The 26444-nt window shown below is 39.9% G+C and overlaps 3 protein-coding genes across 5 annotated transcripts; 2 read left to right on the top strand and 1 right to left on the bottom strand.

Annotated features, from left to right (window-relative positions):
- The first annotated feature begins 3306 nt into the window (after positions 1 to 3306).
- LOC145433397 (mitochondrial carnitine/acylcarnitine carrier protein-like) lies at positions 3307 to 4740 on the top strand. Its single transcript, XM_080310493.1, has one exon. The coding sequence runs from the start codon at positions 3394 to 3396 to the stop codon at positions 4291 to 4293; it is 900 nt and encodes a 299-aa protein (XP_080166619.1). The 5' UTR covers positions 3307 to 3393; the 3' UTR covers positions 4294 to 4740.
- LOC145433398 (very-long-chain (3R)-3-hydroxyacyl-CoA dehydratase 2-like) lies at positions 4726 to 6825 on the top strand. Its single transcript, XM_080310494.1, has 7 exons — positions 4726 to 4858; positions 4942 to 5059; positions 5118 to 5225; positions 5294 to 5415; positions 6207 to 6246; positions 6306 to 6444; positions 6507 to 6825. Exons 1-7 carry the CDS (start codon positions 4779 to 4781, stop codon positions 6578 to 6580), a joined length of 681 nt encoding a protein of 226 aa, XP_080166620.1. The 5' UTR covers positions 4726 to 4778; the 3' UTR covers positions 6581 to 6825.
- Positions 6583 to 26209, bottom strand: LOC145433396 (uncharacterized). 3 transcript variants are annotated; one of them, XM_080310490.1, is made up of 32 exons: positions 25872 to 26209; positions 25671 to 25803; positions 25312 to 25418; positions 24498 to 24596; positions 23425 to 23575; positions 20478 to 20545; positions 20231 to 20322; positions 20090 to 20161; positions 19892 to 20028; positions 19165 to 19295; positions 19000 to 19106; positions 18259 to 18389; positions 18122 to 18192; positions 17406 to 17534; positions 15808 to 15910; positions 15620 to 15750; positions 15236 to 15405; positions 14598 to 14731; positions 14436 to 14540; positions 12893 to 13022; positions 12683 to 12825; positions 12016 to 12178; positions 11885 to 11953; positions 11622 to 11773; positions 11430 to 11566; positions 10444 to 10538; positions 10237 to 10388; positions 10012 to 10177; positions 8336 to 8404; positions 8151 to 8271; positions 7944 to 8088; positions 6583 to 6986 (listed from the first exon to the last, which is right to left on the bottom strand). In XM_080310490.1, exons 1-32 carry the CDS (start codon positions 25914 to 25916, stop codon positions 6838 to 6840), a joined length of 3807 nt encoding a protein of 1268 aa, XP_080166616.1. In that variant the 5' UTR covers positions 25917 to 26209; the 3' UTR covers positions 6583 to 6837. The 3 variants fall into 3 exon arrangements, with proteins under 3 accessions (XP_080166616.1, XP_080166617.1, XP_080166618.1); XM_080310491.1 differs by having other exon boundaries at positions 12016 to 12184; positions 12689 to 12825; XM_080310492.1 differs by lacking the exons at positions 6583 to 6986; positions 7944 to 8088; positions 8151 to 8271; positions 8336 to 8404 and adding an exon at positions 8467 to 8653 and having other exon boundaries at positions 9968 to 10177; positions 25872 to 26202.
- Positions 26210 to 26444: the final 235 nt, after the last annotated feature.

Below are 26444 nucleotides of genomic sequence, written 5' to 3'. Positions count from 1 at the left end.
GCGCAACAGAGGAGACGGGAAATTTCCCTAAAGGTTAGGCGACAACGCGTGACCGCGATATAACAGGATAGCTACATTGGAATGTACATTCACGAAAATCTCTTGGCTGCAGTTCGTATACGGTGGTATTCACAGGAACAGACTGCTGCCAAAACGTTTTTCACGCGTTTAACGTTATAGATCACATTATATTTAGAGCGAATAGCCCCAGTGCAGTGCCCCTGCTCAGAGTAAACTAGCATGGAGTAGATATTTAGTTGATTTCATACCAAAATGCTCGGAAATAGAAGGTATTTATCGGCTTTATATGCATATTACATAAATATATATAATGTAGAAACATAGCCTTTACAGCGGCTGTGGTAGAAGTACCTTTGTCGTTGTGGCCCCCGTGTCGTTCTTACGATGATGAAAATGCCGAGATAAAAAGACGCGACAAAGAAAGAAAAAGCATAGCATAGCTTCTAAAAAAGGACCGACGATAAAAGAATAAAACATTGAAGAAGACTGTGACATCGGGCACTAGGTCGAAGTAGATACCAGTTCACGAGACCCCAACTGGTTGGTCGTTCAGCATCCCCCTTTCTGTTCATTACATCGCATTGTGTGTCTTGTATATCGCATTGTTCATTACGTGGGTGAATTGGGCAGATGAAAATAGAATCTGTCCATTGATAAGTGGTTTCAAAGTTTCTTGCCCAATGGTTTGTAGCTCAGTGGTTGTACCCAATATCCGGTTCATATCTGAAGTCAACATTCGGCAGTTTCAGCATAGTGTTCTAAGGACACCATTGTTTCCTGGGTGGGTAATATTTCGAACAATGGATAAGCATGTCTATGTTTCCATCGACGAGACATGGTTATGATGCTGATATATATGGAACATAAAACACTGTTCCCTCGCAGGCTTTTTCTAAACTCACAGTAGAGCTGTGATGCCGGTGTCCGGAACTCGACCTTTGTACCGAAAATGTATATGCCTGACTACCGATACCGACTGTAAGCCTAGCCTATAGTTCACTCGTTTCAAATGGAGAAAATGTATTGACTGGTGATTTGATTGCAGCCTTGGTATATTGACAGAGTGAAGTGCTCCATTCAAGTGTTTCTTTTAAGGTTATTTTAAAGATACCACGGATATTTAAATTGCAGAAATTGTCATACGTTGAAATATGTGAAGCTTGGAGTATAAGCTGCATCTTAAGTTATCGTAGTTCAAAGTGCCGACCTCAATTTGCCAAGTTCAACTATTAAGACATATCTGTTTTGCTGAAAGTGCTCGTGCCTGTAACACTATTAGACATCTCGAATAAGTCGAGGCCTCAAGGCCCAGTATGTAATTGCATTCATGCAAGGTGTAGCAGCATGTGCAGTGCAATATCATTTCGTTGCTATTTATTGCTACATTAGTTCACTGCTTCATAATGCCAGAATTAGATACATTGCAGGATACCCGACAACAGAATGCTACCCTTATGCCACTGCTGACATCAGGCAACCAATCCCTATACATACTGCAAACTTTTTTATAATTCTGACGTTGACTATGAACTTTGGGCACTTCTTCGATGGCAGTCAGAGATCGAAAAGTGTTCACCATGATCACCAATGAATGTTTTCCATGAACAAGAACAAAAATTTATAAACGTCAATATAAACTGTCTTTTAGTGCCTTTGGAGTGACGGAGATTAGGGTTGGGGTAGGGGTATTAGGGTGGGGAGAAAGGGAGATTGGAAGAGGGTTGGGGTCAAAGTTGGGGTTGGGTATCTCAAGATTAGGGAAGGGGGATATTAGGGTTGCAGGAGGGGGGATATTAGGGTTGCGGCCTTGCGGGAGGGAGGATATTAGGGTTGTGGAGGGGGGATATTAGGGTTGCGGGAGGTCGGACATTAGGGTTGGGGTCAGGGGGTAATTAGGGCTGTTGGTGAGGGGATAATAGGGTTGGGAAAAAGGAGGTTGGAGGTGGTTTAAACCCCGGTTAGGGGTAATCTAACCCCAACTTTGAACCTAAGCCACCTCCAACCCTAATCTTGGGATACCCTACCCACCTCCAATCTTCCTCTCCCCTAATCCTAATATCCCCTACCCTAAACATAATATCCTCCCTCCTGCAACCCTAATATCCCCCCTCCCACAACCCTAATATCCCCCTCCCGCAACCCTAATATCCCCCTAACCCCAACCCTAATATCCCCCTCCCACAACCCTAATATCCCCCTAACCCCAGCCCTAATACCCCTTCCCACAACCCTAATATCCCCCTCCCGCAACCTTAATATATCCCCCCAGCCCTAATACCCCCTCCCGCAACCCTAATATCCCCCAACCCTAATCTTGGGATACCCTTTAACCTAACTTTGACCCTAACCCTCTCCAAATGCCAAAACAATATATTTTGACGTTTATAAATTTTTGTTCGTGTTCATAGGAAACATTCATTGGTGATCATGGTGAACACTTTTCGATCTCTGACTGCCATCGAAGAAGTGCCGAACTTTGTTTCCTCTCTTAAGATATAGGGTGACAAGCAAGCACGCTGCAATCATTGCATCCAATGGACAGTGATATTACGTGTTATGTGTGATTGGAACACTGATTCCATGTTGATTGCTCATTGAATTTATCCGATATTTCACCCAAATTAGCTTCCATATTTGTTTTCAATTCCTCGTTAGTTTTGGTCTTTCTTTGCTATCTTGGTATGCTTCTTCCCTATGATTAATATCCGTCACTTTAATTCACTGATGTATAATCAGCTCATGAAGATTGGTAGTCATTGGTCAGTACAAGTTTCGACCATGTCATTGACAGATAGGGCCTGCTCTGATAATTTGTTAACCAATATCGTGATTGATATTGTTTTATATATCGTTTGATGAATGAATATTCTGAACATGCGGTGAAGTGTGACCTGTCTTACGAGGAATTGTGTGAAACGCAGCCAATTATCAATTGCGGCTTGACATTCTCTCAGGTTATAATAATTTTCGTATAAAGTCGCAAGCTTTATCGCTTGTCAATTTCAAAGACAAAAATATAGGATAAATCAAATAAGATTAATATAATATAAAATTAAGTAAGTGTGTGCGTGAACGCAAAAAGTTGATTTTGCATGAATTTACTGAAAAAGTTCTATTTTCGTACTTTCAACATTATAGTTTCTGTTTCCGCACGAATATGCACTCCGTCTTTTTTATACATGTCGTTATACTTTTTTTATATTATTGCACTCGTGTGCATCGCCCTCGTGTAGCGATGGTGTAGTATTATATTTGTTGCTCTGAATTATTATAATATACAGTTTTTCACAATACCACATTTCTTTTCGCTTTGACAGCAAATTTGTGATTTAATAATTGTCCGAAGTACCTGTAACTACTTAATCTGAAGCCATGGGAGAACAAAGCGCGTGGAAGAATTTTATCGCTGGCGGTGTCGGAGGCGTGTGCGCCGTCGCCAGTGGTCATCCGCTCGACACCATCAAAGTACGTCTGCAGATTATGCCCATTCCAAAACCGGGCCAGCTGCCGTTGTACACGGGCACGTGGGACTGTTTCATTAAAACCCTTAAATTGGAAGGAATACGAGGACTCTACAAGGGCATGGCTGCTCCTATCGTCGGAGTTACCCCCATTTTTGCACTTAGTTTCTTTGGTTTTGGCTTAGGTAAGGATATGGTACGTAAAGCCACTGGAGACGACTCTGAGAGTCTCTCTTTACCCAAGCTTTTCGTTGCTGGTGGAGTTTCCGGGATTTTGACTACCGTCATTATGGCTCCCGGAGAAAGGATCAAGTGCTTGCTTCAAGCTCAAGCCGCGTCCAGCGCAAAGCTGTATGACGGACCGGTGGACTGCGCCAAAAAACTCTACCGAAGCGGCGGCATGCGAAGCATTTACCGCGGAACCCTCCTCACGTTATGTCGAGACATACCCGCAAGCGGCATGTATTTCGCGAGTTACGAATTCCTTAAAAAAGCGTTGACCCCTCCGGGTAAGGACCCGTCCGAGCTTAGCATCGGCAGCGTGCTGTGTGCAGGAGGGGTGGCAGGAATCCTGAATTGGGCCGTCGCGATTCCGCCCGATGTGCTCAAATCTAAATTTCAAACAGCACCTGAAGGACGCTATTCTGGTGTGGGAGATGTGTTTCGCGATGTTATGAAGAACGACGGGTTCAAGGGAATGTACAGAGGCTTCACCCCAGTGATGCTGAGAGCTTTCCCGGCGAATGCCTGTTGCTTTATGGGCTTTGAGCTGGCGTTGAAATTTTTGAACAAATTAGTACCTCCTTCCTAAAATTAGTATTGAGTACGGTAAAGGTTGAATATGTTGTACAATAGTTTATATCATTTATGTAATGTTATTACCGTTTACTACGACGCGTGTCAGAATTTTGAATTTCAGATCATTATCTTACAGTTGATTATGCACCTCAATATTTGTGACTGCCTTGATACGTTACGAGCTTACGACGCGTTGAGATTTCTAGAAGTCTGGCTGATTTGTTTTGTGGAATGCATGTAGGCCTACTTGAGAAATATTTTGTCATTTTATTCATAGAATTGAATACCTGAAATCAGTTTATCAAAATATATAATGGATTTATGATGATGTTAGTGTTGATATGGTAATGCAACGTTTTAGCTACGATGAAACTACTCCCGTTTTCTAATACATTTAACGATATATTGGTCACCGACTGTGTGTCAATCCTCATGATTGATCCAATTTTAATTTCCAGAACACTGTTTGCATAGTATTCAAACACTTGCTGGGATATAATGGCAACCACTGCTAAGAAGGAGCCCAGTTCTTTGTCTCATGCGTGGTTGGTTATGTATAATGTTGCAATGACAGCTGGGTGAGATCTATATTCCTAGCATTGCATCGTGCCATTATAAGCGTCCCTCTGTTGTAATCGAACTATGCACATTTTATATTTAGGTGGCTTGCTATTGGCGTAGGAATGGTCATGCACGTCATGAAACACAAAACGTACAAAGGCCTATACATTCAGATGCAAAAGCAGACGCTATTTTTCCAGACCTGTGCTCTACTGGAGGTATGTGTATGTCGCTACATTCATGTCGCCCCCATAATATGAAAATTAAATTCTGCAGATAGTTCATGCGGCTGTTGGGATTGTAAGAAGTAACGTGCTGCTAACTACTGTACAAGTGTTTTCCCGAGTGGGACTTTTGTGGTTTGTGATAGAGCCAGTCTATCAGGTATGAAGTAACTGATTGTGATGATGGGTGCTGATAAAATTAGATCAATGAACGTTCGCCGTTGATAGGTGCAAGATTGCGAAGGTGTCGTCATGCTGATGACGGCATGGACAATCACAGAAATCATTCGATATTGCTTCTACACGTTTCACCTCTTAGGCTCATCGCCATATTCCATTCTATGGCTGAGGTTGGCGCTTTTTTTCGTCTACATGTGTATGCCTGTGTGGAGATTTTAATCGCTGTCATATACAATATGCATTTTGGCTCGGCACAATGTGTTGAGCACTCAAATGTTAATCCTTCACACTAAGAGTTACATTATTCATGAGATTTGAAAGTTATCACCTTGATTAATCGCAGCATCCAGAACGATGTAAAAATCTATACACATTCGTGTAAAGTCGTGATCAACAAAACTCGCAAGCGCGAATCAGTGTCGGCTGAACTCTAGTCAACTTTTTCAATTGACGTGATTAGACTTGTGACTCGAAACTAAATTTTCAAGTCAATTTCAAGTCATCAAGAAATCTGTGTGGTCTCAATTCAAAATCTATAGCGACTCAATCTCTAGCATACCGGTACTTCAATCATCTTGCAAAATGCCATGACTTGAACTTGAATCCCCCCATACTTAAATTCGTCATGACTTTGTGACTTGGCTTGAGTCATCTCCAAAAATTGAGCGACTTGACTAGAGTCAGAATGTGCAATGACTCGGGAAGGTAGTGACTTGATCCCAACACTGGCGCAAATAGGTATGGTCGAAAAATACCAAGTCATCTTTAATCAGAACTGGATGATCGATATTAGATTGATAGACCGTAACTAAGTCATCTTGGTATCCTCCCTATTTGTTCATTACATCGCATTATGTCTTGTGTATAGCGTTGTGCATTGTGTCTTGCGCGGAGGAAAATAGTGGAACCGCGGATCATAATAACTATGAGTAGTCGCAGATGTTTCTCACTAATTTTTCAGGTACACTCTATTCATCGTACTGTATCCTTTGGGAGTTACGGTGAGTGAAGATGTCGTTTTTACGGAAAAACCGAATTAAAATTCAATGATGTAACGTAGGGTGAATTGATGACAATTTATAAAGCGTTGCCTCACGTGGCAGCCAGTGGACTGTATACCATGTCATTACCGAATCATTGGAATTTCGCGTTCAATTACTACTACGTTCTGATCGGCCTGTTTCCTCTGTATCTGGCAGGTAAAAAATTCCTTGTTTTCATTTCTTGTTGCATCCGCAAAAATACTATGATTACATTACAGGGTTTCCACAGCTTTACTTTCACATGTTCGCTCAAAGAAAGAAGTCTCTGTCTAGCGACAAAAAGAACGATTGAAATGATGCGGGCAGATTTTTTTTATTCAACGATGGTAGAGCAAAAGCACTATTCGCCGAATATTTTTCTGTACTAGTGACCAGCCGTGTAGCAATTTCACGTAGTAATGTGCTATTATGGTACTCGAACGTCTTGATTGACATAATTCAAACTGTCAAATTTCGATACACTCGCTCATTTAATTTTTCCGAAGCTCATATTGTTTTCAAGTGGATATGCAACGAACAAAGTTTTTCTTCACACGATCGCTTGTCGATTTATAATTCGTCTCGGGTCTTGAAGGATTCTCTCATTAGGAAATCGATGATGTCGTCAGCACTCGACGCTTCGATATCTCTTTGATAAATTCCTTTCTTGAAGAACTTGTATGCTGGGAAATTCTTCACCGAGAGATTGTAGCAGACCACTGAGAAAGAGGGAGAAGTTACACTCATGTCACAGTTATCCCAGCTACGAAGTACCTTGTATTCATCTGCGCAAAATGAAATCTAAGAAATGATCGCAGCTGCATCGTACATTACTGATAGATTTGCCAGTTAGTTGAATCGGGAGATTTGCGATGATAACGGTGTCAAATGAACAAAGCCATTAATAACATTTTTCACTCACATCGTGATGATTATTTCATTGGAAATCAGCAGGGTTGTAACCAAGTCACAAGACGATCTCACTTATTTAGTTTTGACTCGAGTCAAGTGTAGTTATTTTCAATTCACCACGGAGTCAAGTCCGAGTTCAAGTCATCGAGCAGAGGGTCAAGTCCGAGTCATAGTATTATGACTCGAGTCCCAAGTCATTCTGTTGACTGCTCACTCAAGTTTCCAGTTATAGTCTTGCTTAAATCCACTCGTTGTAACTCAGTTTGGTGATATTGAATAGTTCACATTTATAATATACTAATTTACCTCACTTTAAACAGTTTCTGGTCGAATTTTCAAGTACCAGTACTATTCCACAAAATCCCAAAAGTGTGGTTACTTTAGTGTTATTTGAAATAATGAAAAGCCGGTCTTGGCCGTCTGATTCTCGAATCATACGACTTGGTCCGAGTCATGCGCAATGACTCGAGTCCAAGTCGAGCCAATACACAGATTGACTCAAGTCGAGTCATTTCCGTATTTTAAGAAAACGACTCGAGTCATCAGAAAATCCCGACTCGAGCCATTACGACCCTGGAAATCAGTGCGTGCCTTGGCCTTCAGTGAACCACTGAGACTGACACAGCGAGGGTTTGTTTGAACCCCAGCAAAGAAGATGAGACTGATAAAAAGCATCAAATTGGCTGTTTACGTATAACGCTTGTCCCATTAATTTTTTTGAATTCACATATTGGAAAGTTGGGAGCTCATTATATTCTACAAACCTCCATTCTCAGGTAGTCTGTGACAATCCACTGCTCCTGTACCAACATACTTCGGTAATCTCTCCGACGCTTCTTTCAAATCCTCCCTCGCTTTAACGCAAGACTTTGGATGCCAAAGAGAGTGCAATAAAATAACCGATGTGTCCTGCATGACAACATGTTTTGACAGTACTATATTTGAGATATAAGGGTATTAATTGCAGTTACATAGTTCGCCAAAAACGAGTCATAGGTCTTGTTGCTGAGGTGCTCGACGCGACCAAACTCCAAATTGGGAAAATCTTGCCACGATGTTGGTTTCTGACGCTTGGCAAGTTCCTTTGAAGGACTGGGAAACATGAACGAACACACTCTGTTACTGCATTACTATGACTTCTGATGTCATTCCATACCTTTTCAGAAAATTCACAAATGCCGTCGTCTCCCGGGATCCATCGTATTTATACATCATTTTACCGTTTCTAGGTTTAGAACCAAGATGTATTTAGAAATAGTTTGGTTTTTGTACAATTGCAGCAAACAAAACAGAGTATACTAGACATAAGCAAGTAAACACGCTTGTCGCCTGTTGTTAACCTTGTAATGAACACAATCTCATTGTAATGAACACAATCTCATTGCTATGAGACAAGCTCACAGTTCTGATCGACTCAGCCAATGATTGAAAATATTGCTAATTGACTGGTCCGCAGACAGAAACAGGTTGACCGCTGCTGCTAAGAAAGATATTTATCAGTGTTGGGATGACTCGAGTCACCTTTTTCGTATGACTTGACTTGACTCGAGTCACTTTGCAAAAATGACTTGACTTGACGCTTCAAAAATGCAGATTGACTCGTCACTCGAAGCAAAATTTACGAGTCAATTTCAAGTAATCGATGTCGACTAGATCGCCGTATCTTGTATAAGTTCGGATTGTTGACCGATCACTCAATGATTGTGCGTTTTACCGAGCCTCCATTGTTACATAACTAATGAATTGATCGTTAACGCAGTGATCGGAGGTTATAGCTTACGTTTTTGTAAACTTGCACACCTCAACCAACCCTCTTGTGTGCTTTAAATCGAACGAATATCGCCCATACGTTTATTATTGTATATAATGGATATATATGTGGGTAGGGTATTGCTCCATATCATTTTATTGAAATTTCTGATGCTTCATATGCTATCCTATATTGTGGCTGATAATTATAGATCAGGGGTGGGCAGAGCTGCTTCACGAGCGAGCCGCATATCAAAAATCGTTGCCTTAAAAGAGTCACAACTCAAAAATTTATATATACTAATTCCGTCACAAGGAAATGTTGGGTATCGAAAGAAGTATATTACTGTGTGGTAGGCTATAAGACGATGCGTCTCCACCTAGGCTGCAAGGTGTTTGAAATCAGGCTGATATGACGTCAAACAGTGCGGAGCTCGGTAATCATAATACTTCGTAAATATGTCTTTTTGGGTAACTCTTGGCAATTAAGGTTTTGGTGTTTGGTTTCGTAATGACGTTTGAATTCTAGCTTTGTGATTATTATTGGCCGAATCTTGACGGAAAAGGCACAGTGGCTTACGGTCATTATCACCGAATGCACATTGCACACTGCACAGTGCACACTCATTGAAGAGCCTCAATCAAAGACTCAAAGATCAGCATGCGGCTCGCGAGTCGCAGTTTTCCCACCCCTGTTACAGACTGAAGCTATACCGCTATACTTGCGTAGTTTGACATTTGTTTGCATGAGCGATAGAACGCATTTTTGTGTGTATAATCAACTCTTTATTCGTTCCTCGATTCAAAATAAATGGGGACCCCATCTGTAGTTAAAATAATTAGCAAAATGCAATGACCTTGAATCACGTATTGTACTTCGAAAGTTCAACTTGACTTGACTCGTGACTTGACTCGAGTCACCTCGAAAAATCTAGTGACTTGACTTGACTCGAGTCACCTTTGAAAATCGAGTGACTTGACTTGACTCGAGTCAAAATCTGCAATGACTCGCGATGACTCGTGACTCGAAGGTAGTGACTTGATCCCAACACTGATATTTATAAAAGCGAACTCTTAACGTACTTGAAGTAGAGAAAGGTCGGGTACGAATTGACGTTATATTTCGATGTTATCGGTTTTTCCCAGTCCCCATTGACTGCCGCAAGCAATATATTTGGATTATCTTCAGCTAGTATGGCCGCTGCCTGCACATACTTTGGCTTTATCGTGTTCAGGCAGTGATAACAAGCTGGCAGAAAAGAGAAATGAAGATGGTTTGTGGAATACAGAATATCAGATTCCAGTTACCGTGAATGTAAAAAAAGACGATTGCAGTGTCATATTTCCTCAGTGTCTTATCAAAATTTTCCCGGCTCAAATGCTCGATATTGTCCTTTTCTCCCACCCACAAACCAACTTTTTCTTTTGCCGCCTCCTTTTCGTCCTCTAATTCGCGCGGGCTGCTCAAATCAATCGGTATTCGTTTCAAATATCAATGCACAGATGTCAATATACTTTTCCATAAATTCCACAAATGCGTCTTTACGAAACTTTCCGTTGTATTTGAACTTCTTCTCGCCATCACTGAAGTACCAAAGAGTTGGGTATCCCTGTCAATTATATCGAGTTGCCACATGAATTACAAGTAAAAAAGATAAAAGTATCATCATCTGCAGTAACAGTATACTGTGGGGACATAATGCCATTTTGCATGCATTGTTATGGATTAAAAATGGGTTGCGGTATATAAAAACAAATGAATCAGATAACTTTTGAAAAATGTATGAAGCTCAGCTTTTGGTAGGGATTGAACACAGTTACAGTTCATTGTTTGTTGGATAAGAATAGTCATATTCAAGATGAATTCCAACTAAGAGGGCTACCACTGAGTATAGAACAGTGGTTCCCAACCTTTTTCGACCCATCGCCCCCTTTTCAAGGTCAACACCGATCATCGCCGCCCAAATTTTGTGTACCGAAAATTGGGCATACAAACTGTAATCACCGGCGGGTTGACTAAAAAAAAAAAAAGTTCAAATTTTCGGATCGATGTCTAATTTGACACACTTTTGTAACGAAATTTCCGTGGGTTGACTACAAAAAAAAAAAAAAAAGGTCAGCCGATTTGACGCGTCATCGCCCCCTTCGCCATTTTCGCCCCCCGTCGCCCCCCTGTCGCCCCCTTCGTCATTTTCGCCCCCTAGACCGCCAAATCGCCCCCTGGGAACCACTGGTATAGAATATCAGAATAGATCGTGTTCCCGAATTATGTTTTCGAGACACAATAACATGATTGTTTCAAGATGCGATTGTTGTATTCATCAACTTTAAAAATGTTCCGATTATTGTCAAAATGGTGACTTGATCTATTCAAATCACTGTTGACAGTAATTAAATTGCGTGATATTTGAATGAATCTATCATATAGAAATATGGGTTTGGAACCATGTCACAAGTTACAATTGAAACCACAAGTTACTATTACAATATCTCACTCATACCTTCAAACCAAATTCCTGAGCAAAAGCTCGGTGCTTATCGGCATTGAATATCGCCATTCCAGAGTCATCCAGATCCTCCGCTATGTCAACTGCCGCATCATAGAATTCATGCTTCACTTTCTTGCACGTACCGCACCCTATGGGAGGAAACACGGTGATAGCCGCAAAACAAGCCCCAAAGACCTGACTTACAAGGAGCATAAAACATAACGAGTGCATTTTTGTTATCTTCGAGGTATTGGTGAAAGTTGCTGGGATCTAGAAGCTCAACCTCAGATGGTCGTTCCGAGCTTATTTCATCTTTTTCCGTTTTCTCGGTCCTTTTCTCAGTATGTAGTTTCGATCTAAATCAAATGGAGCATGTCAAAACACTTGGTATTTTCTAACTAGTGGCCAAAAAAGTAATATTAGTTCCTATTCGCATAAATAATCTTGCCACAGTAGCTTGGTCTTACTTTGTTAAGAATTCTACAACAGATTCTGCATTTCTTCGGCCTTGATAATGTGACTGATACACTCCGTCACTGAAATGATATATAGTCGATGCAGTGAAACTGTCTTTGAAATTGGTTTGGTAAAAAGTTACTCGAAATAGACGAGAGTAGGGTATCCTTTGACATCGTATTTTGAGTTGTAGTCGCGGTTTGCACTTCCATCGTATGCTCCAAGCTTTGCTTTTACCGAGTTCTCTTTTAGTATGCCGGCTGCTCTCACAAAATCTGGCTTAAAATTTTTGCAGTGCCCACACCCTGGAGGTATGTTAACATTTATTAACATGAACAGTACAGTATTATATACATATACACTGTAGCAATTGTTCTAAATTGCAGTTGCATTTCTGATGCTTCGATAAATCAATTTCTACTGTCAATACAGCTGTACCGATCAGTAAATTCGATGTCAGGTCATCAAGACCCTGATTTCTGCCATCATCCTGAATTGTAGATTTTGGGGTTAATCAGCGATGGTAAGCTTAACAACACCAAGACATTCAGGTGATTCAGCAGCTTCTCCAATAAAAATATATACAGTCGTAAATTCTGGAATTGGAATACCTTTTCTTGTGTGAGTCACACAGTTTACCATTAGAAATGCTTCATTCATTCGTCCAACAGTAACATATTTTGTATGGTTGATGTGTGCAAGATTAAGTCTATTCGTAACTTATGTCAAGAAACAGTAAAATTTCTAAATAGATGTCCCCCTAAGGATGTCAGCAAACAACAGGCTTACTTATACTAACAAATACTTACACGGAGCGTAAAACATTACCAATGCTTGCTCGTTTTCTGATACAAACTGTGGTAATGATTCTTTGTCGAGGTGCTTCACATTGGATGACGGTCCAAACCAAGTATTTTCCTTTGATGTGGGTTTCTTCTGTATGAATTTTGGCCTAGTAATGTATTGCCAACATGAATCAAGCAAGATGTAAACACCATGGAAATATATCATGACAGTACTTTGCGATAAACTGTATGAACGCATCAGCTGAAGTTGTCTCTCCATGATATTGGAATTTCTTCTTACCGCTCTTGAAATAGAGGAACATTGGAGTGGCGTTCACCTCATATTTCATTTTCAGTTTTGGAGCTGAAAATGTATTTTCTTGAGTCATTTGAGTAATTGTGTGACTTGGGGTAGCTAGCTGGCAGGGTTGTAACCAAGTCACAAGGCTCCGAGTCACAAGTCAATCTCACTTTTATAGTTTTGACTCGAGTCAAGTCGAGTCATTTTCACTTCACCACCGAGTCCAAGTCTTTGAGCAGAGATTCGAGTCCGAGTCATGGTATTATGACTCGAGTCCGAGTCCAAGTCATTGTGTTGACGCCTCAGTTTCCAGTAAAAGTCTTGTTAAACCCACCTCTTATACCTCTGTTTGGTGATATCGAATATTTCGCATTTGTGATTTGCTATTTTTCCTTACTTTAAGCATGTTTCTGGACGCATTTTCAAGTATCAGTACCAATAGACGAAATCCCACGAGTGAGGTTACCTTACTTCTCTTCGAAATTACAATGAAATGTCGGTCTTGGCCGTGTGAGTCTCGAGTCATGTGACTTGGTTCGAGTCATGCGCAGTTATTCGAGTCCAAGTCGAGTCAATAAACGGATTGACTCGACTTGAGTTGAGTGATTTCCGTATTTTGAGAAGATGACTCGAGTCAAGTCGAGTCATCAGAAAATCGTGACTCGAGTCGAGTCATTACAACCCTGCTAGCTAGCCCCTAATGCTACACTTAAGTGGATATATATAATGCTCTCACCTGTGACAAACTTATATGTGAGATGAATCTACCATGATAATGCATAGTGGGTAATACTTGCTGAAGGAAGTATCATTTCTACTATATCTGATCATGTTATAGGGGCTAACTACATGGCATTCGTGATGATTATAATCATTAACAACTTTCTGATTGGGAAAGTCATAAGTGTTGAAAGAATTCATTTGGAAATCAAATATTTTAAATGTAAAAGTGGTTAAAGTACTTTATCACTGCTGATCTGCTAATATTTTAATACGTCAGCCCATATGTGGAAGTCAGCATTGCCTGTAATGTTGGAAAATTTTGTTTTTGTTTCTCGCAGCAGTGTTGGGATCAAGTCACTACCTTCGACTCACCAGTCATATCGTGCCACTGCTAATTTTGACTCGAGTCAATTCTAGTCATTTCAGGAGTCAAAGCCACACAAGTTTTCACAGAATCGAGTCAAGTCAAGTCACGTCAAATTTACGATTTTGAGTCAATTTGAAGTCATCAAATATCTTCAGTTTTTATCATTTGATTTCGGTGCGAAGATGCATATGCGTATGTACTCAAGTCATATTATCAGTTACTCGCAACGCTCACATTTTTTAGACACCCGTTCCATGTGCAATAGGAGGTGGTAAATCTGCATATGATACACGGACAAGGAATAGCACTGCCATAATAGAGCATTATTGATACATTACACATATGCTCCAGTCATAGAGGTCAGGTATATTTAAAGCAATTCCAACCTTTTCTTATGTTAACCGCCGCTAATGACCATCCTGGATGTTCCTCCTCAACAATGGTTGCCGCTTCAGCATACGCTGCTTGTATATCAGAGCAAGTCTTGCAATCTAACAAACAGAACTCTCTGAATACACAAATAAATGTTTGAGACATATTATACAAACTTGACGAGTAAAAGAAAACCAAAATATCCTCATTGTCGCGCACGAATGCTTCAAAGTTTGAGTCATCCAGATGGTACACGTCTTCAGATGACTCTTTACGAGACCAGGGTATTTTATCTGACTGTTGCATCTCCCTGCAGAACGTAGAAATTCGCGGTTTTGATTATACTATCCAGCATCATTACTAGATCCCAGTCGATATCACGATTTTGAGCCGGTACCAATACCAAAATGTGACATATGCAGAGGTGGTCAAAGTAGTCACCGTCGCTTCTCAAGTAGAAGTCACCCCAGAATTTCTACTCAAGTGAAAGTAGGAGTGGTGGTTCAAAAGTAAGTAAGTAGGTAGGTTTAAAATCATAACTACTTAAAAAGTAGTGTGAGTAGGAAAAATCTACTTCAAGTACTTCAAAAAGTAGAAGTACTTCGTTACTGACCACCTCTGGACATATGTCAACTAGAACTGGCAGTACTTATATAGCCTACGTCATGTATTTACATTTATTCTCCAGATGAGTATTGAATGACCCTCTCGTTTTGAGAAATTGTAGTAGAGATGTCATCCTTGGATAGGCCGGAGTCGGCTTACTGGTATTTCGAAGGAAAATGATATCGGCCGGGCTCTCATTTTCACCCACTGTTTAATGAATTGCATCATGGCCTCTGTACTTCGAACCCCCGTATATTCTGCTTGAAAGCCTCCGCGCACATACCAGTAAAGAGTCGGTACTCCTATATCACCTGACCATAAGTGAGGAATTCCATCACTCTTCATATCTACAGGAAGCACACCGACTTCAACATTCATCTGAAATGTAAATTTTCAGGCAAACCAACTACCCACACATAGCCGTCACATCGGGATCGGTTGTCCAACATTTGAGCGTGCGACACAATAAAAAAATCAACATTCGACCAAGTGACTTTAAGAAATTGACTTTATAATCCCATAACCCACATCTCCCAAAAAATCATAGATTTAATGCATTTGTAAGACATCCATCGTGTTATATGACACTTACCTGTTCATCTTTCAGTTCCTTTGCCAGAACACTAATGTGCTCCCTCAAGGCTTGGCAATTCGGACAATCGGGGTCGTATAAAGCAATAAACACTTTGGCATTATGAGCAATGAATGACTCCCAGTTTCTTTCTGTCAACACACACACTTTTACCGTATGAACCAATTTCAAAATCATGAAAGCATTACCGGTGAGATGGTGGAGTTGATCCGAGTGTTCAGACCCCTCCCAAAAACTGCTGCTATCATCTAAAACAGCCCTTTTCTTCAGAAAGTCAACGAAACTTTGCTCCTAGCAACAGACAAGCCGTCGATAACACTCAGTTCACCTAATCATCAATCACCAATGGCAAACATCATCTTTTATTAGTTCTATTTCATCTGCGTCAGAAGACCCAAAAAGAACACAAAAAAGTCTTCAATATAATTTGATGGTGTTGCTGTACTATCAATTCCCGAGAAAAATGGATTGGATTGGTGCATGCGGGACAGTTAAACAAAAGAATAATTATAATTTTTGGAAGGATATCTCCTACACAAGTAACAGTTCAAATCATGAATTGATTAGTAGCCTAGGGGTTTGTGTCATAGTGCACAGAGCACTGGTACATCAAGGTCAATACCATGGTGACACAGAGAATGAACATTAGGTTTAAAATTTATCCTCATGTAGGCAATCGTAAATCTTACATATATCATTTTCATACTCGATGTGCGATTTGATTCAAGGTTAACCATAGATACTGCAAAATTTTGTAATGAAGACAGATTTGACTGGAAATTGGAGAACGTCCGTTCTGGACTACACAAGACCATAACTGTCACAACAAGAAGCTTCATTTTGCGCTTAAATTGCTCAACCATTGTTGGGCAACTAAAGAAACAGAAAAATAGACAGTATATGGGTATGCTTCCATGAAATGTAACTACAACTAAAATAATTTCATGTACGAGATAAGACAAACTAACCTAGACAATAACTACGCTTCAGCTTTTCACAGAAAAGTACGGCACGAGAACATCAGATTAGATGTTGCTGCATCCATTTCACCATACACAAAAATCCGTTGCAAACTAGAAACTGACAGAAATTTTCGTAACCCGACATCATGCAATAAAAATATAACGGATTAGGAGTTTAAAAATTCCAATCAACAAAACAAACGAGGTTTCTTGGAATCGATATTGCGGAGTTTTCGAAAATAGGTGTAAACTTCGTCTAGCTTGAAGGCTCTGGAATGCCAAGCGGAACGATTTGGTAGCAGCGATTTTTCACTCGATATGCTAAGGTTAAAGTTCAGTTTTTGCGCCACCGGCACGTTCCGTCATGTACTCTGTGAAGTCCGCCTCCTAAATGATAAGGGACAAAGTCAAAAATTTTGTGATCGATAAATGTACAGAAATTGTAATTGGGATACAATATTACATTAACTGTTCTTCAAGTCAGTTATAACTCCAGATAGAACTAGAATCGAAGTTCCTATATGTATGGTATTTGGATAGCAGTCTCGACGACACAGTTATACATCGAGATCTCCAGTTTGTAACACCCGTTAGACAAATATTAAATGCCTCCAATGGCAATATAAACAGAAATCAATATTTTGAGAAGAATCCACCATGCAATATACACTCGCCTCAATGCACCGACATTGACTCCTAGAATTCAGTAGAACTACTAAATAGGTCTATGAATTCATTTGTTCATCCACAAACAATTGCTAAAAAGCTAAGACAAGCTAGGATCACATTTCATCACAATAACGTCACAAGAAGAATAATCGTACCTCTCTTCCGCTTTCATATTTAACTTGCGACTTCCCGTAGGAGATATAATAAAAGGTTGGATAGCCGCTGATAGAAAATTGATCGCACGACTTCTTCTGCTGTGTGCAATCGACAGCGGCAAACATCACCTACAACGGGCAAGGGCTGTTAGAATGGAACCCTCATCATCATTTTATTAGAAATTGAATTCAATTAAGCTATCACAACAATTGTAGCAAAACGAAAAGAATGGCTAGGCTAAGTCAACCGTTCAAAATCCTGGCTATCTTGGTCCTTGGCCTACAAAAATATAAGAGCACGTTCAAAATGGCATGCACGCAGAATGGAAATAGAAAAGGTAGAACAGAAATGGTACGGGCAAGTTGATCAGTCAAAAATTAACACGGAGTGGTATTGATTCACTATGAACTGCTTGAATTTGAATTTTAAGGTGATCACTGGACACACTGTAGAACGGTCTGATAGCAGACGAAATGACATTGCGCACTTTGCCGCTGCGTTTTTCTTTAATCCGCGGGATTATGTAGTGTTTGAACAACTGATATCTTTGAGAAGACATATTTCCAATAGTTTCCGATAAATTGTTGAAAAAGTGACTCAAAATTTCGCATAGTCATAATAAGTTGATATGTGGTTCAGGCTAGAGATATCACATATTGTATATATTATACTATATATTCACACATTTCACTTCGAGATATCGGATATCAGTCACCTTTTTATCATCGGCAAAGGTCGCTGCAGCGTTAGTGTAATGTGGCTTTGCCTTTTTACAATGGCCGCACCCTGGGAAACGTACAAATAGATTGTATTACGAAAAATCCAAAAACCGGCCTGCCATTATCAGCTCACAAGGCGCGTAGAACATGACAAGTGCGTGCTTTTTCTTCTTCGTTTTTTCCTTGAAATCTGCGTCAGTCAAATGTTGAACGTCGCTCTCTACTTCGTGCCATTCTTTCTCCGGAGGAGGCGGTTCAGTTGGGCTTTACAGAAATAGAACAGGTATTGATTTGGTGCTTATCGAAGGCCGCTAGTAAAGTCATGATCCCAAATAGAGCCGGACGAATACTCAAGCAGGGTCATCAACAAGTTTGACACCAAAATCTGAGTGATGTGCTATAAGGGTTGCATTTATCAGTCAATACAGGTGACGAAAGTAGTCACCTTTGGTATTTAAATTTAAAATTAGAAGTATTTGAACAAATTCCTGCTTACAGGTAAAAGCAGCTATTTCCACGATGTGTCAAAACTTCTTCAAGTGCAGGCAGAAAACGACGTGTCCAGAATGTATTCAAAGTGGATACGAAATGTAGATTTCGTTGAGGAATCTTTTTGTATTTAACCAGAGCAGGCTGCTTTTGAAATTTACGAGGTGAATATTCATGAAAAAAGCAACATGACTAATGAACCCGCACATAGATACGATTTTCAAAATATATTCAGGTACAGTGATGTAGGCCAAAGCTATTCTGCTCACTTGCTATGACAATTTCAACCATAAAAGTAGTTTTCATTCAAAATATGTCAAGTAAAAGTGGAAGTAGTCTGAAACCATATTACCACAAGTAGTAAAAGTAGGCAAAACTAACTCACTCTTTTATATATTTCACGATACCGTCCGTAGTTCGTGTAAACGCGCTCGAGGCATCAAACTTCTCTTCACCATCCTCAAAGTAGACCACTGTCGGATAACCTTTCACCTACGAACAGACCACATAAATCTCGATGCACAGGCGTGTCTCAGAACAAGAAGACCACCTTGTATCGGTTTGCGATGCTCATATATTTAGTCGCGTCAACAGCGGCTAACTTCTCAATGGCTTGTGACTCGTCTAGAATTCCGGCGGCTTCATCCCAGCTGGGTTTTAGATTTTTGCAGTGGCCGCACCCTTGCACATAAATTTGACAATTAACGGCAGAGCTACTCAACTATTCTAGACAAAGGTTCGGTGACAATAGCTTAAAATCTTCTTGGGTCCATTATAACTCCCATGAAATAATTTACAGACAAACAAATATAATACGGTATACTATATACAAAATCTGGTAAAGCCGTTTTAGTACCGGTATAATAAATTAGTGGAGTGCATTCATTGTGCTATTAGTCACAGTTGGTGGAAGAATTGGCATTGTTTTTATTTCTTACTAGTGCTTTACATCTTAGTGGTGGGAGCGAGTCAAAGGCAGTGGTGAAGGTTCTCACTGGTCATAGATATGAAATCTATTCTTTAGAAAAACTTTATGGCTCTTCTAACCAAGGCGGATACATATCGTTAGTCTGGAGCTGAACAGAAAGAAGAAAACACTTCACTTTGTTTCTGCAAATCAGCATTGAAGGTTTTGTTTTGTTAAAAACTAATTTAATACTGAGACAAATAAGGTCCGGATTCAGCACTCAAAAGGTACGCATTTGGTCAGCGGTCTGCCAGAGTAGCCCTGATTTACGGGCATTCGGCAGTCACGGAAATCAAGCTGTGAAACTCACAGGGGGCGTAAAAGAACACCAAGACTTTTCTGTTTTCTGCGATGAACTCGTCAAAGTTGTCTTCGGTGAGGTGGTCCACTTTGCTGTCTTCTTCGTCCCAGCCCTTTTCCGGTTCTTTCTCTTTGGCTGGCTGCGGGCTGGATAAGAAAATAATGCTGTCCGCGGCAGGCGGTAATAATCAAAAAGTGAAAAACTCACTCGGCGAGCCATTCGACTATGTCGTCTTTCTTATTGTGCCCGCCGCTGTATTCGAATTTCTCTTTCCCATTTCTGAAACATAAAACAGATACCGTTAAAACACGGATGAGCGAGATTTTCGCAAAAACGATCGACACTCACTCGAAGTAGATTGTCTTGGGAAAACCGGTTACGTTATAGGTCTCTCGCAGCGAATACGCGTCGGAAGAATCGGCGTCGACGCCAACAAAAATCTGCAAACAGGGTTGATAGGTTTAACGATTTTAACGAACATGGAAGCGGGTAAATCGTTGCTGGCAAAAACTTTTTCACACTCGTATATTTAATTTGAGACCACGTCATATTTAGAGCGCAATGCCCCTTTCAACCTTAGCAGAACGATACCCACCACTTTTCCTTTCAACTCGGTAGCCGCTTGTCCGAAATGAGGTTTGAATCGCTTACAAAATCCGCACCCTGTGAGAGTAAAGTTTTCAATAAAATTATCGAAATTATCATTGCGTGCTTTTTATTGCAAATAATACGAGAACAAACGTTTCTAAATTGGATGAAATGTGAAGGAAAAGCGGCACGTGTCTGGAACGGAATCGCTGCATTTACAGACTTCACTTCCAAACAAGAATGGGCCAAGAAGATATGATATAATTATTACACAAATACAATTGACATTAAAATTTCACTCATAAAGGTGATGGAAGCATAGCACAAAAATACTTTATACTGTAGAAAAAAAAATAGAACAAGTGGGCGGGCTGTAGGCTAGGGTGGAGTGAAAATGACTTTTTTTTTCAAATCAAAAAAGGCCTTCCTCAATCCTGACAAATGACCTAAAACTTCAATTGAAAGTGACTTCAGGGTGTTGCCCCCAATTTCTGCGCGTGGGGGGGTAAAATGGCCCATCTCGGCAACCGCTGGTCGTAGAGTCATGATATATAGCTCAAAATCTGCGGAAGCATCATGTTTCTATCTGTCTTCTGAAGAAAGTTTTCTCTATTGTGAACACAAAATGAGTTATAGCCAAAAAACTATATATACGCACATTTTTGTTGAAATTCAGCATTTATTCTGACGAATTGTGATCTGTCATTAGTTTTCTTTAAAGTAAAGTAACACACTGGCAATACCGAATATTGGGCCCATATTACAAATATATTCACAACACAGTCCTTTTAAAATCGGTTCAAAACATCATAATGAAACACTCACATTTAACGACTTTTATTAAAAATGCATTCTTTTGTCAAGTTTTTTCATCAGTTTACGATACTTAATTTTTCGGCGAATGAGGCCATCTCGTCTTTGAAATCCCGAAACTAGTGCTGATGCTTCTGTTACGAGCTTTACATGTCGTTCCACTGTTTGATTGTGGCATGGATGAAACAAAATCAGAGGCTTCTCGCGGCATTCTTCTAACTCTGCATCAGTTAAGTGCTCAATCGTTGGAGGAAGTTGTTGATAAGGTTCAATATCAACCAATTCGTGGTATGCCTTGGCTTTGGGACACAGAATAAACGAATAGGACCCCAGTTCAATTGGTTGGAACTGCTATGACTTTCAATGTCCACAAGTGAATTTTATTCAGCGGCATGTTTTCGAAACGCAAGCACCTTGGTCACACCCTTATTTCGTATGTCTTCATTATCATCTACCAGCATTGCAATCATAATATTTTCGGGGTGTGCGGAATAACCGTTTCTTATCACCACATTCGGAGCAATTTTTCGAACGTTTCGGTCAGAGAAATTCAAAACCTGTTTAATCAAGTTGAAGATGTTTCTGAGTCCATGTGTTATATGTTTGTTTCCCTTGATCTCAAACCAAGTTGGAAAATATACTTCAAGGCAAAAACGAACCAGAATCTCCAGGTTTAAAGGCGTTTCATTAACTGTTACATAATACCGTAAAACTCTGCACTGCATCCTAAAGTTAGCCATCTTGAATGCGCAACCGGTGGTCCAACCTCCAAGTAAGCCAGATCATCATCAGCATTTCCTTGAATAATTGCCCAGCACATTTATAAGCATATAACCGGTCCTTACTTAAGTCACTAACAATTTCCTATGGGAGCTTTTGAAAGGCCATAAGTGGTGGCGAGAGCTTTTTGAATTGAGTAACTGGCCAACAAGATACACTTCCACGTAGTTTTTTTCAATTGGGTGTGACCAAGGTGCTGGCGATTCGAAAACATGCCGCTGAATAAAATTCACTCCTGGACATTGAGAGTCATAGCGGTTCCAACCAATTGAACTGCGGTCCTGTTCGTTTATTCTGCGTCTCAAAGTTGAACTTGGAAGCAAAGGTATACCACGAGTTGGTTGATATTGAACCTTATATCAACAACTTTCTCCAGCGATTGAGCACTTAACTGATGCAGAGTTAGAAGAATGCCGCGAGAAGCCTCTGATTTTGTTTCATCCATGCCGCAATCAAACAGTGCATGGAACATCATGTAAAGCTCGTAACAGAAGCATCAGGGCACGTTTCGGGATTTCAAAGACGAGATGGCCTCATTCGCCGAAAAATTAAGTCTCGTAAACTGATGAAAAAACTTGACAAAAGAATGCATTTTTAATATAAGACGTTCAATGTGAATGTTTCATTATGATGTTTTGAACCGATTTTAAATGGACTGTGTTGTGAATATATTTGTAATATGGGCCCAATATTCGGTATTGCCAGTGTGTTACTTTACTTTAAAAAAAACTAATGACAGATCACAATTCGTCAGAATAAATGCTGAATTTCAACAAAAATGTGCGTATACATAGTTTTTTGGCTATAACTCATTTTGTGTTCACAATAGAGAAAACTTTCTTCAGAAGACAGATAGAAACATGATGCTTCCGCAGATTTTGAGCTATATATCATGACTCTACGACCAGCGGTTGCCGAGATGGGCCATTTTACCCCCCCACGCGTAGAAATTGGGGGGTTGCCGGCTGGAAAATGGGGGCAACACCCTGAAGTCACTTTTAATTGAAGTTTTAGGTCATTTGTCAGGATTGAGGAAGGCCTTTTTTGATTTGAAAAAAAAAGTCATTTTCACTCCACCCTACTGTAGGCCTATGCATTTATGCCCTAAAATCTGTCAAGTAGAAGTAGGCGTGACTTACTTGAGACCTCTGATCAGTACTAGGCTACTACACACATGCAAGCAATACTGTAACACCGCACACAATATCATCGGAAATTACGTTTTGATGTATAGCCTAAGCGTTTTTCATCCAAATGGGCGGACTATTCAATCCAATCGTTGACGCCTAGACCAGAAATCATAATTCTTATCTGACAACGGGCAAACATGAAAATTTATCAGAATCAAAAATTTTACTCACATGGAGCATAAAACATGACGAGCATGCGCTTCTTCTTTTTCAGCAGTTTGTTGAACTCGTTTTCGTTGTGCAGATGCAAAACGTCTTGCGCGTCGTCCTCTTCTTCCCAGGGTCCATCGGCATCGGGGCTTCTCAGGAATGCAGCCACAGACTAAAATAATTACATACTATGGTAAGAGAGACAGACATGGACGTATCTCCGCTGGCAAGAACATACGAGTTTCAATTCGTTGAAATCCAAACCTTCAAACAGGTAGATGTGGTCGGTATTGGAGTCGGCTATCAAGCATGTGTTTTCAACTCACTGACTACAGATTTGCAGACGACAATCACTCATGACTGTTTAGATCTTGTTCAGTGCAAAATAGTTTTTCGGGATGGTTGAAAAATAAAATATTGCTTATTCAATATTGTGAGAGTATAGTTGTAAATTTGCACAATGTAGCGTCGTTAGACATTCTGCGTTGGTAACACAGATTGGTCGAGTAATTTTGAATTATTATAGAAATACTCACACTTGTAAGCTATTTAGTGCACTTTAAAACAATTCGTTTACTACCTTTAGTCAAAATAATTTACCAAACCCTCTCACATATCGATATTTCTATTAACCCTTCATTATTTATAATAAGACAAGTTCATGCTTATCCCTTCAACAGAATTATAGTATAAGTGCATCTAGATTTCATCAAGTAGCATCAGTAAATAGAATAACCATCGTCAGTTTATGTATACATGATCTAATTTATAAGTAAAAGTTATTTCGCATTTGTGTAGGCTCGTTTACAGCAAAACTACATGAATTTATGCTCTAATGATACATTTACTTTCAGGAAATTACAATAAATTACAGACTTACGCCAAGTGGGAACATCAATTATGCAGATCGTCACCATGATGCGAACCTATCGACTGTAGACTAATTCAGGCGGCTTGATTTGTTTGACTTTTGACGCATATATTTAATTGTGGCAATGTCTCGCCACAGTCAAATTTTGTTTGGCTCTAACTACCAAGTCTTACACAGACTTCCCACAATAGAAAAACATGGCAATAGATAATCAGATATTTACCTTGACAGTGAATTTTCTTTCATAATTTGCACTATATTCGCCATCTTTGTAGTGCTGGATCACAGTAGGATCGGGATTGACTTTTTGCTTCTTACATAGCTGCAAAATAAGGAACATGTGGCAATCCCAAATGTTGCTATACCAACATTTTTCAATATTGTATATAATTAAATATTATTATATACCGTATTCAATATTCACATATTTCACCATTTTATACTGTAGTGCCCACAAGCTAATTAATAGGTGTCGGTAACACATTGCAGAAATTATAACAAGCACGTTGACGAGACAGAGAAGTGCTTGACTTGTATCGAATGTCATACTTCTGAAAAATTGAAGAGTCATTAGTTAGCATAAGTGGGGCACTTGGATAGAGAAGCCATAAAAGCAAGTTGATAAGAATTGTTCCGTTCAACGCAGATTGAATTTTGTGACGGTGCAAATCATACTGGTGGATACAAATTTCGCATTGGAACAACATGACACAGAATTTACTAAAATTATCAGAGCTCAGTCGGAACCTATTTCAGCATAATCTGCTGTTATTATGTTATACAATACTGTGTGGCGTTCGCACATTGTGTTTCAATTTTACCTTGGTTTAATGTCCCAGCCTAGTATATATTAATATATAATTTGTTTTATTATACATTTCATCATATGTTGTATTGTTTACTTCATCATTATATTAAACTCGGGAAGGGCAATGATCATATTTAGACTTTATTGCCTACTTTTTTCCTATAAATGTTTACCAGAAAATGGTTTGAGTCGCGATTTCGAAGTAGAAATGATGAAAATAATAAATTACTTTCTTTCCCTCTTTGGTGCTGCAGTCCACCCGCAGCAATGTTGCGATGCCTTTCGTCTCAATGGCTGCGTCTCCAAAAATTTTCATTTTGGAATTGATAGCCGAATCTGAACAGTAATGAAACTAAGACTATCTCTTAGCACTTCGGCTTGCCCCAGCAGATCAGTGGTCAGTGATCCTTGTTGCAATTTGTGTGGGTGTGGAGTGGATGATCAACTACCCGTGCTTGGGATCAGTCATTAAATGTCTAACAGTCATCAAAGTACGGCTAATGATGATAACTATCGGCGCATCGCACAATATCACAGCGATCCAATTACCAGAACAAATCAAGAGATAACTATAAACCTAAGTCTTACCAGATGATCCGAACAGTACCAGCACATTTATTCTTGTTCTGAGTAACTTCTTGAAGTCCTTAATATTATCTACTTTTTGCACATGCTTAGAGTAATCGACCTTCTTCGCAGATTCACAGGAGCACACCAAAATCTGCAGAGATGAAAAGATATTATGGCTTATCAAAGTTAAATTTTATGATTATGTCATAACGAACTTACCAATAGGCTTAAAGCCAGTTGGCAGGTGATTCTGAGGAGAATCATTTCTTGAAAAATTGCAGTAATTCCGCCAATCAGCAGACGATTACCCCTTCCAGGCCTATGTAAACTGAATCAAGAAACAACAAAAGACTTTGCCTAAATCGATATCTAATCCTCATATGTAATGATAAAATCCGACGGCAGCTTTAATCGCAACAAGGCTTCAGAGCGACTCGCAGAGTATTCTCATGTTCAGATCACGGTCATTAATTTCCAATGTTGTGCACATTAGTTCCGGTTCTTGACTTCCTGACTGTGCCACGAAACTGTTACGGGTCAATAGCGCCTTACGGCCGGCGGCTTCGTGGCAAAGGAATGAAAATTGTAGCATCCTGCACAAATCGATTAGCTGCCTAAGGCGTCCAGTGAACTACTAATCCGTACAGTTATCGCTACACGCAGATATAATTGTCTTGTGCAACTCAGAACATAGAGACGGACGTGGCGCGAAAATGATTGTGTAACGAAAGTCCACAGGCCAGTAGATAAAAAATATATCGGCAACGAAATCGAAATATGCCGGTCGCTATG

This window comes from Botryllus schlosseri, chromosome 2, assembly GCF_051294905.1.
Source record: "Botryllus schlosseri isolate E-star chromosome 2, Bs_hap1, whole genome shotgun sequence".
NCBI lineage: Eukaryota > Metazoa > Chordata > Ascidiacea > Stolidobranchia > Styelidae > Botryllus > Botryllus schlosseri.
This window is presented reverse-complemented; position numbering and strand designations above follow the sequence as displayed.

Coding starts and splice junctions, on each gene's coding strand:
- LOC145433397 (XM_080310493.1), top strand. CDS start 3,394: ATGGGAGAACAAAGCGCGTGGAAGAATTTTATCGCTGGCGGTGTCGGA.
- LOC145433398 (XM_080310494.1), top strand. CDS start 4,779: ATGGCAACCACTGCTAAGAAGGAGCCCAGTTCTTTGTCTCATGCGTGG. Junction 5,060..5,117: donor AGACCTGTGCTCTACTGGAG/GTATGTGTATGT, acceptor TAAATTCTGCAG/ATAGTTCATGCGGCTGTTGG. Junction 6,247..6,305: donor TGTATCCTTTGGGAGTTACG/GTGAGTGAAGAT, acceptor GATGTAACGTAG/GGTGAATTGATGACAATTTA.
- LOC145433396 (XM_080310490.1), bottom strand. CDS start 25,916: ATGATTCTCCTCAGAATCACCTGCCAACTGGCTTTAAGCCTATTG. Junction 12,179..12,682: donor GGTAATGTTTTACGCTCCGT/GTAAGTATTTGT, acceptor ACATACCTCCAG/GGTGTGGGCACTGCAAAAAT. Junction 11,774..11,884: donor GTTGTAGAATTCTTAACAAA/GTAAGACCAAGC, acceptor CATTTGATTTAG/ATCGAAACTACATACTGAGA.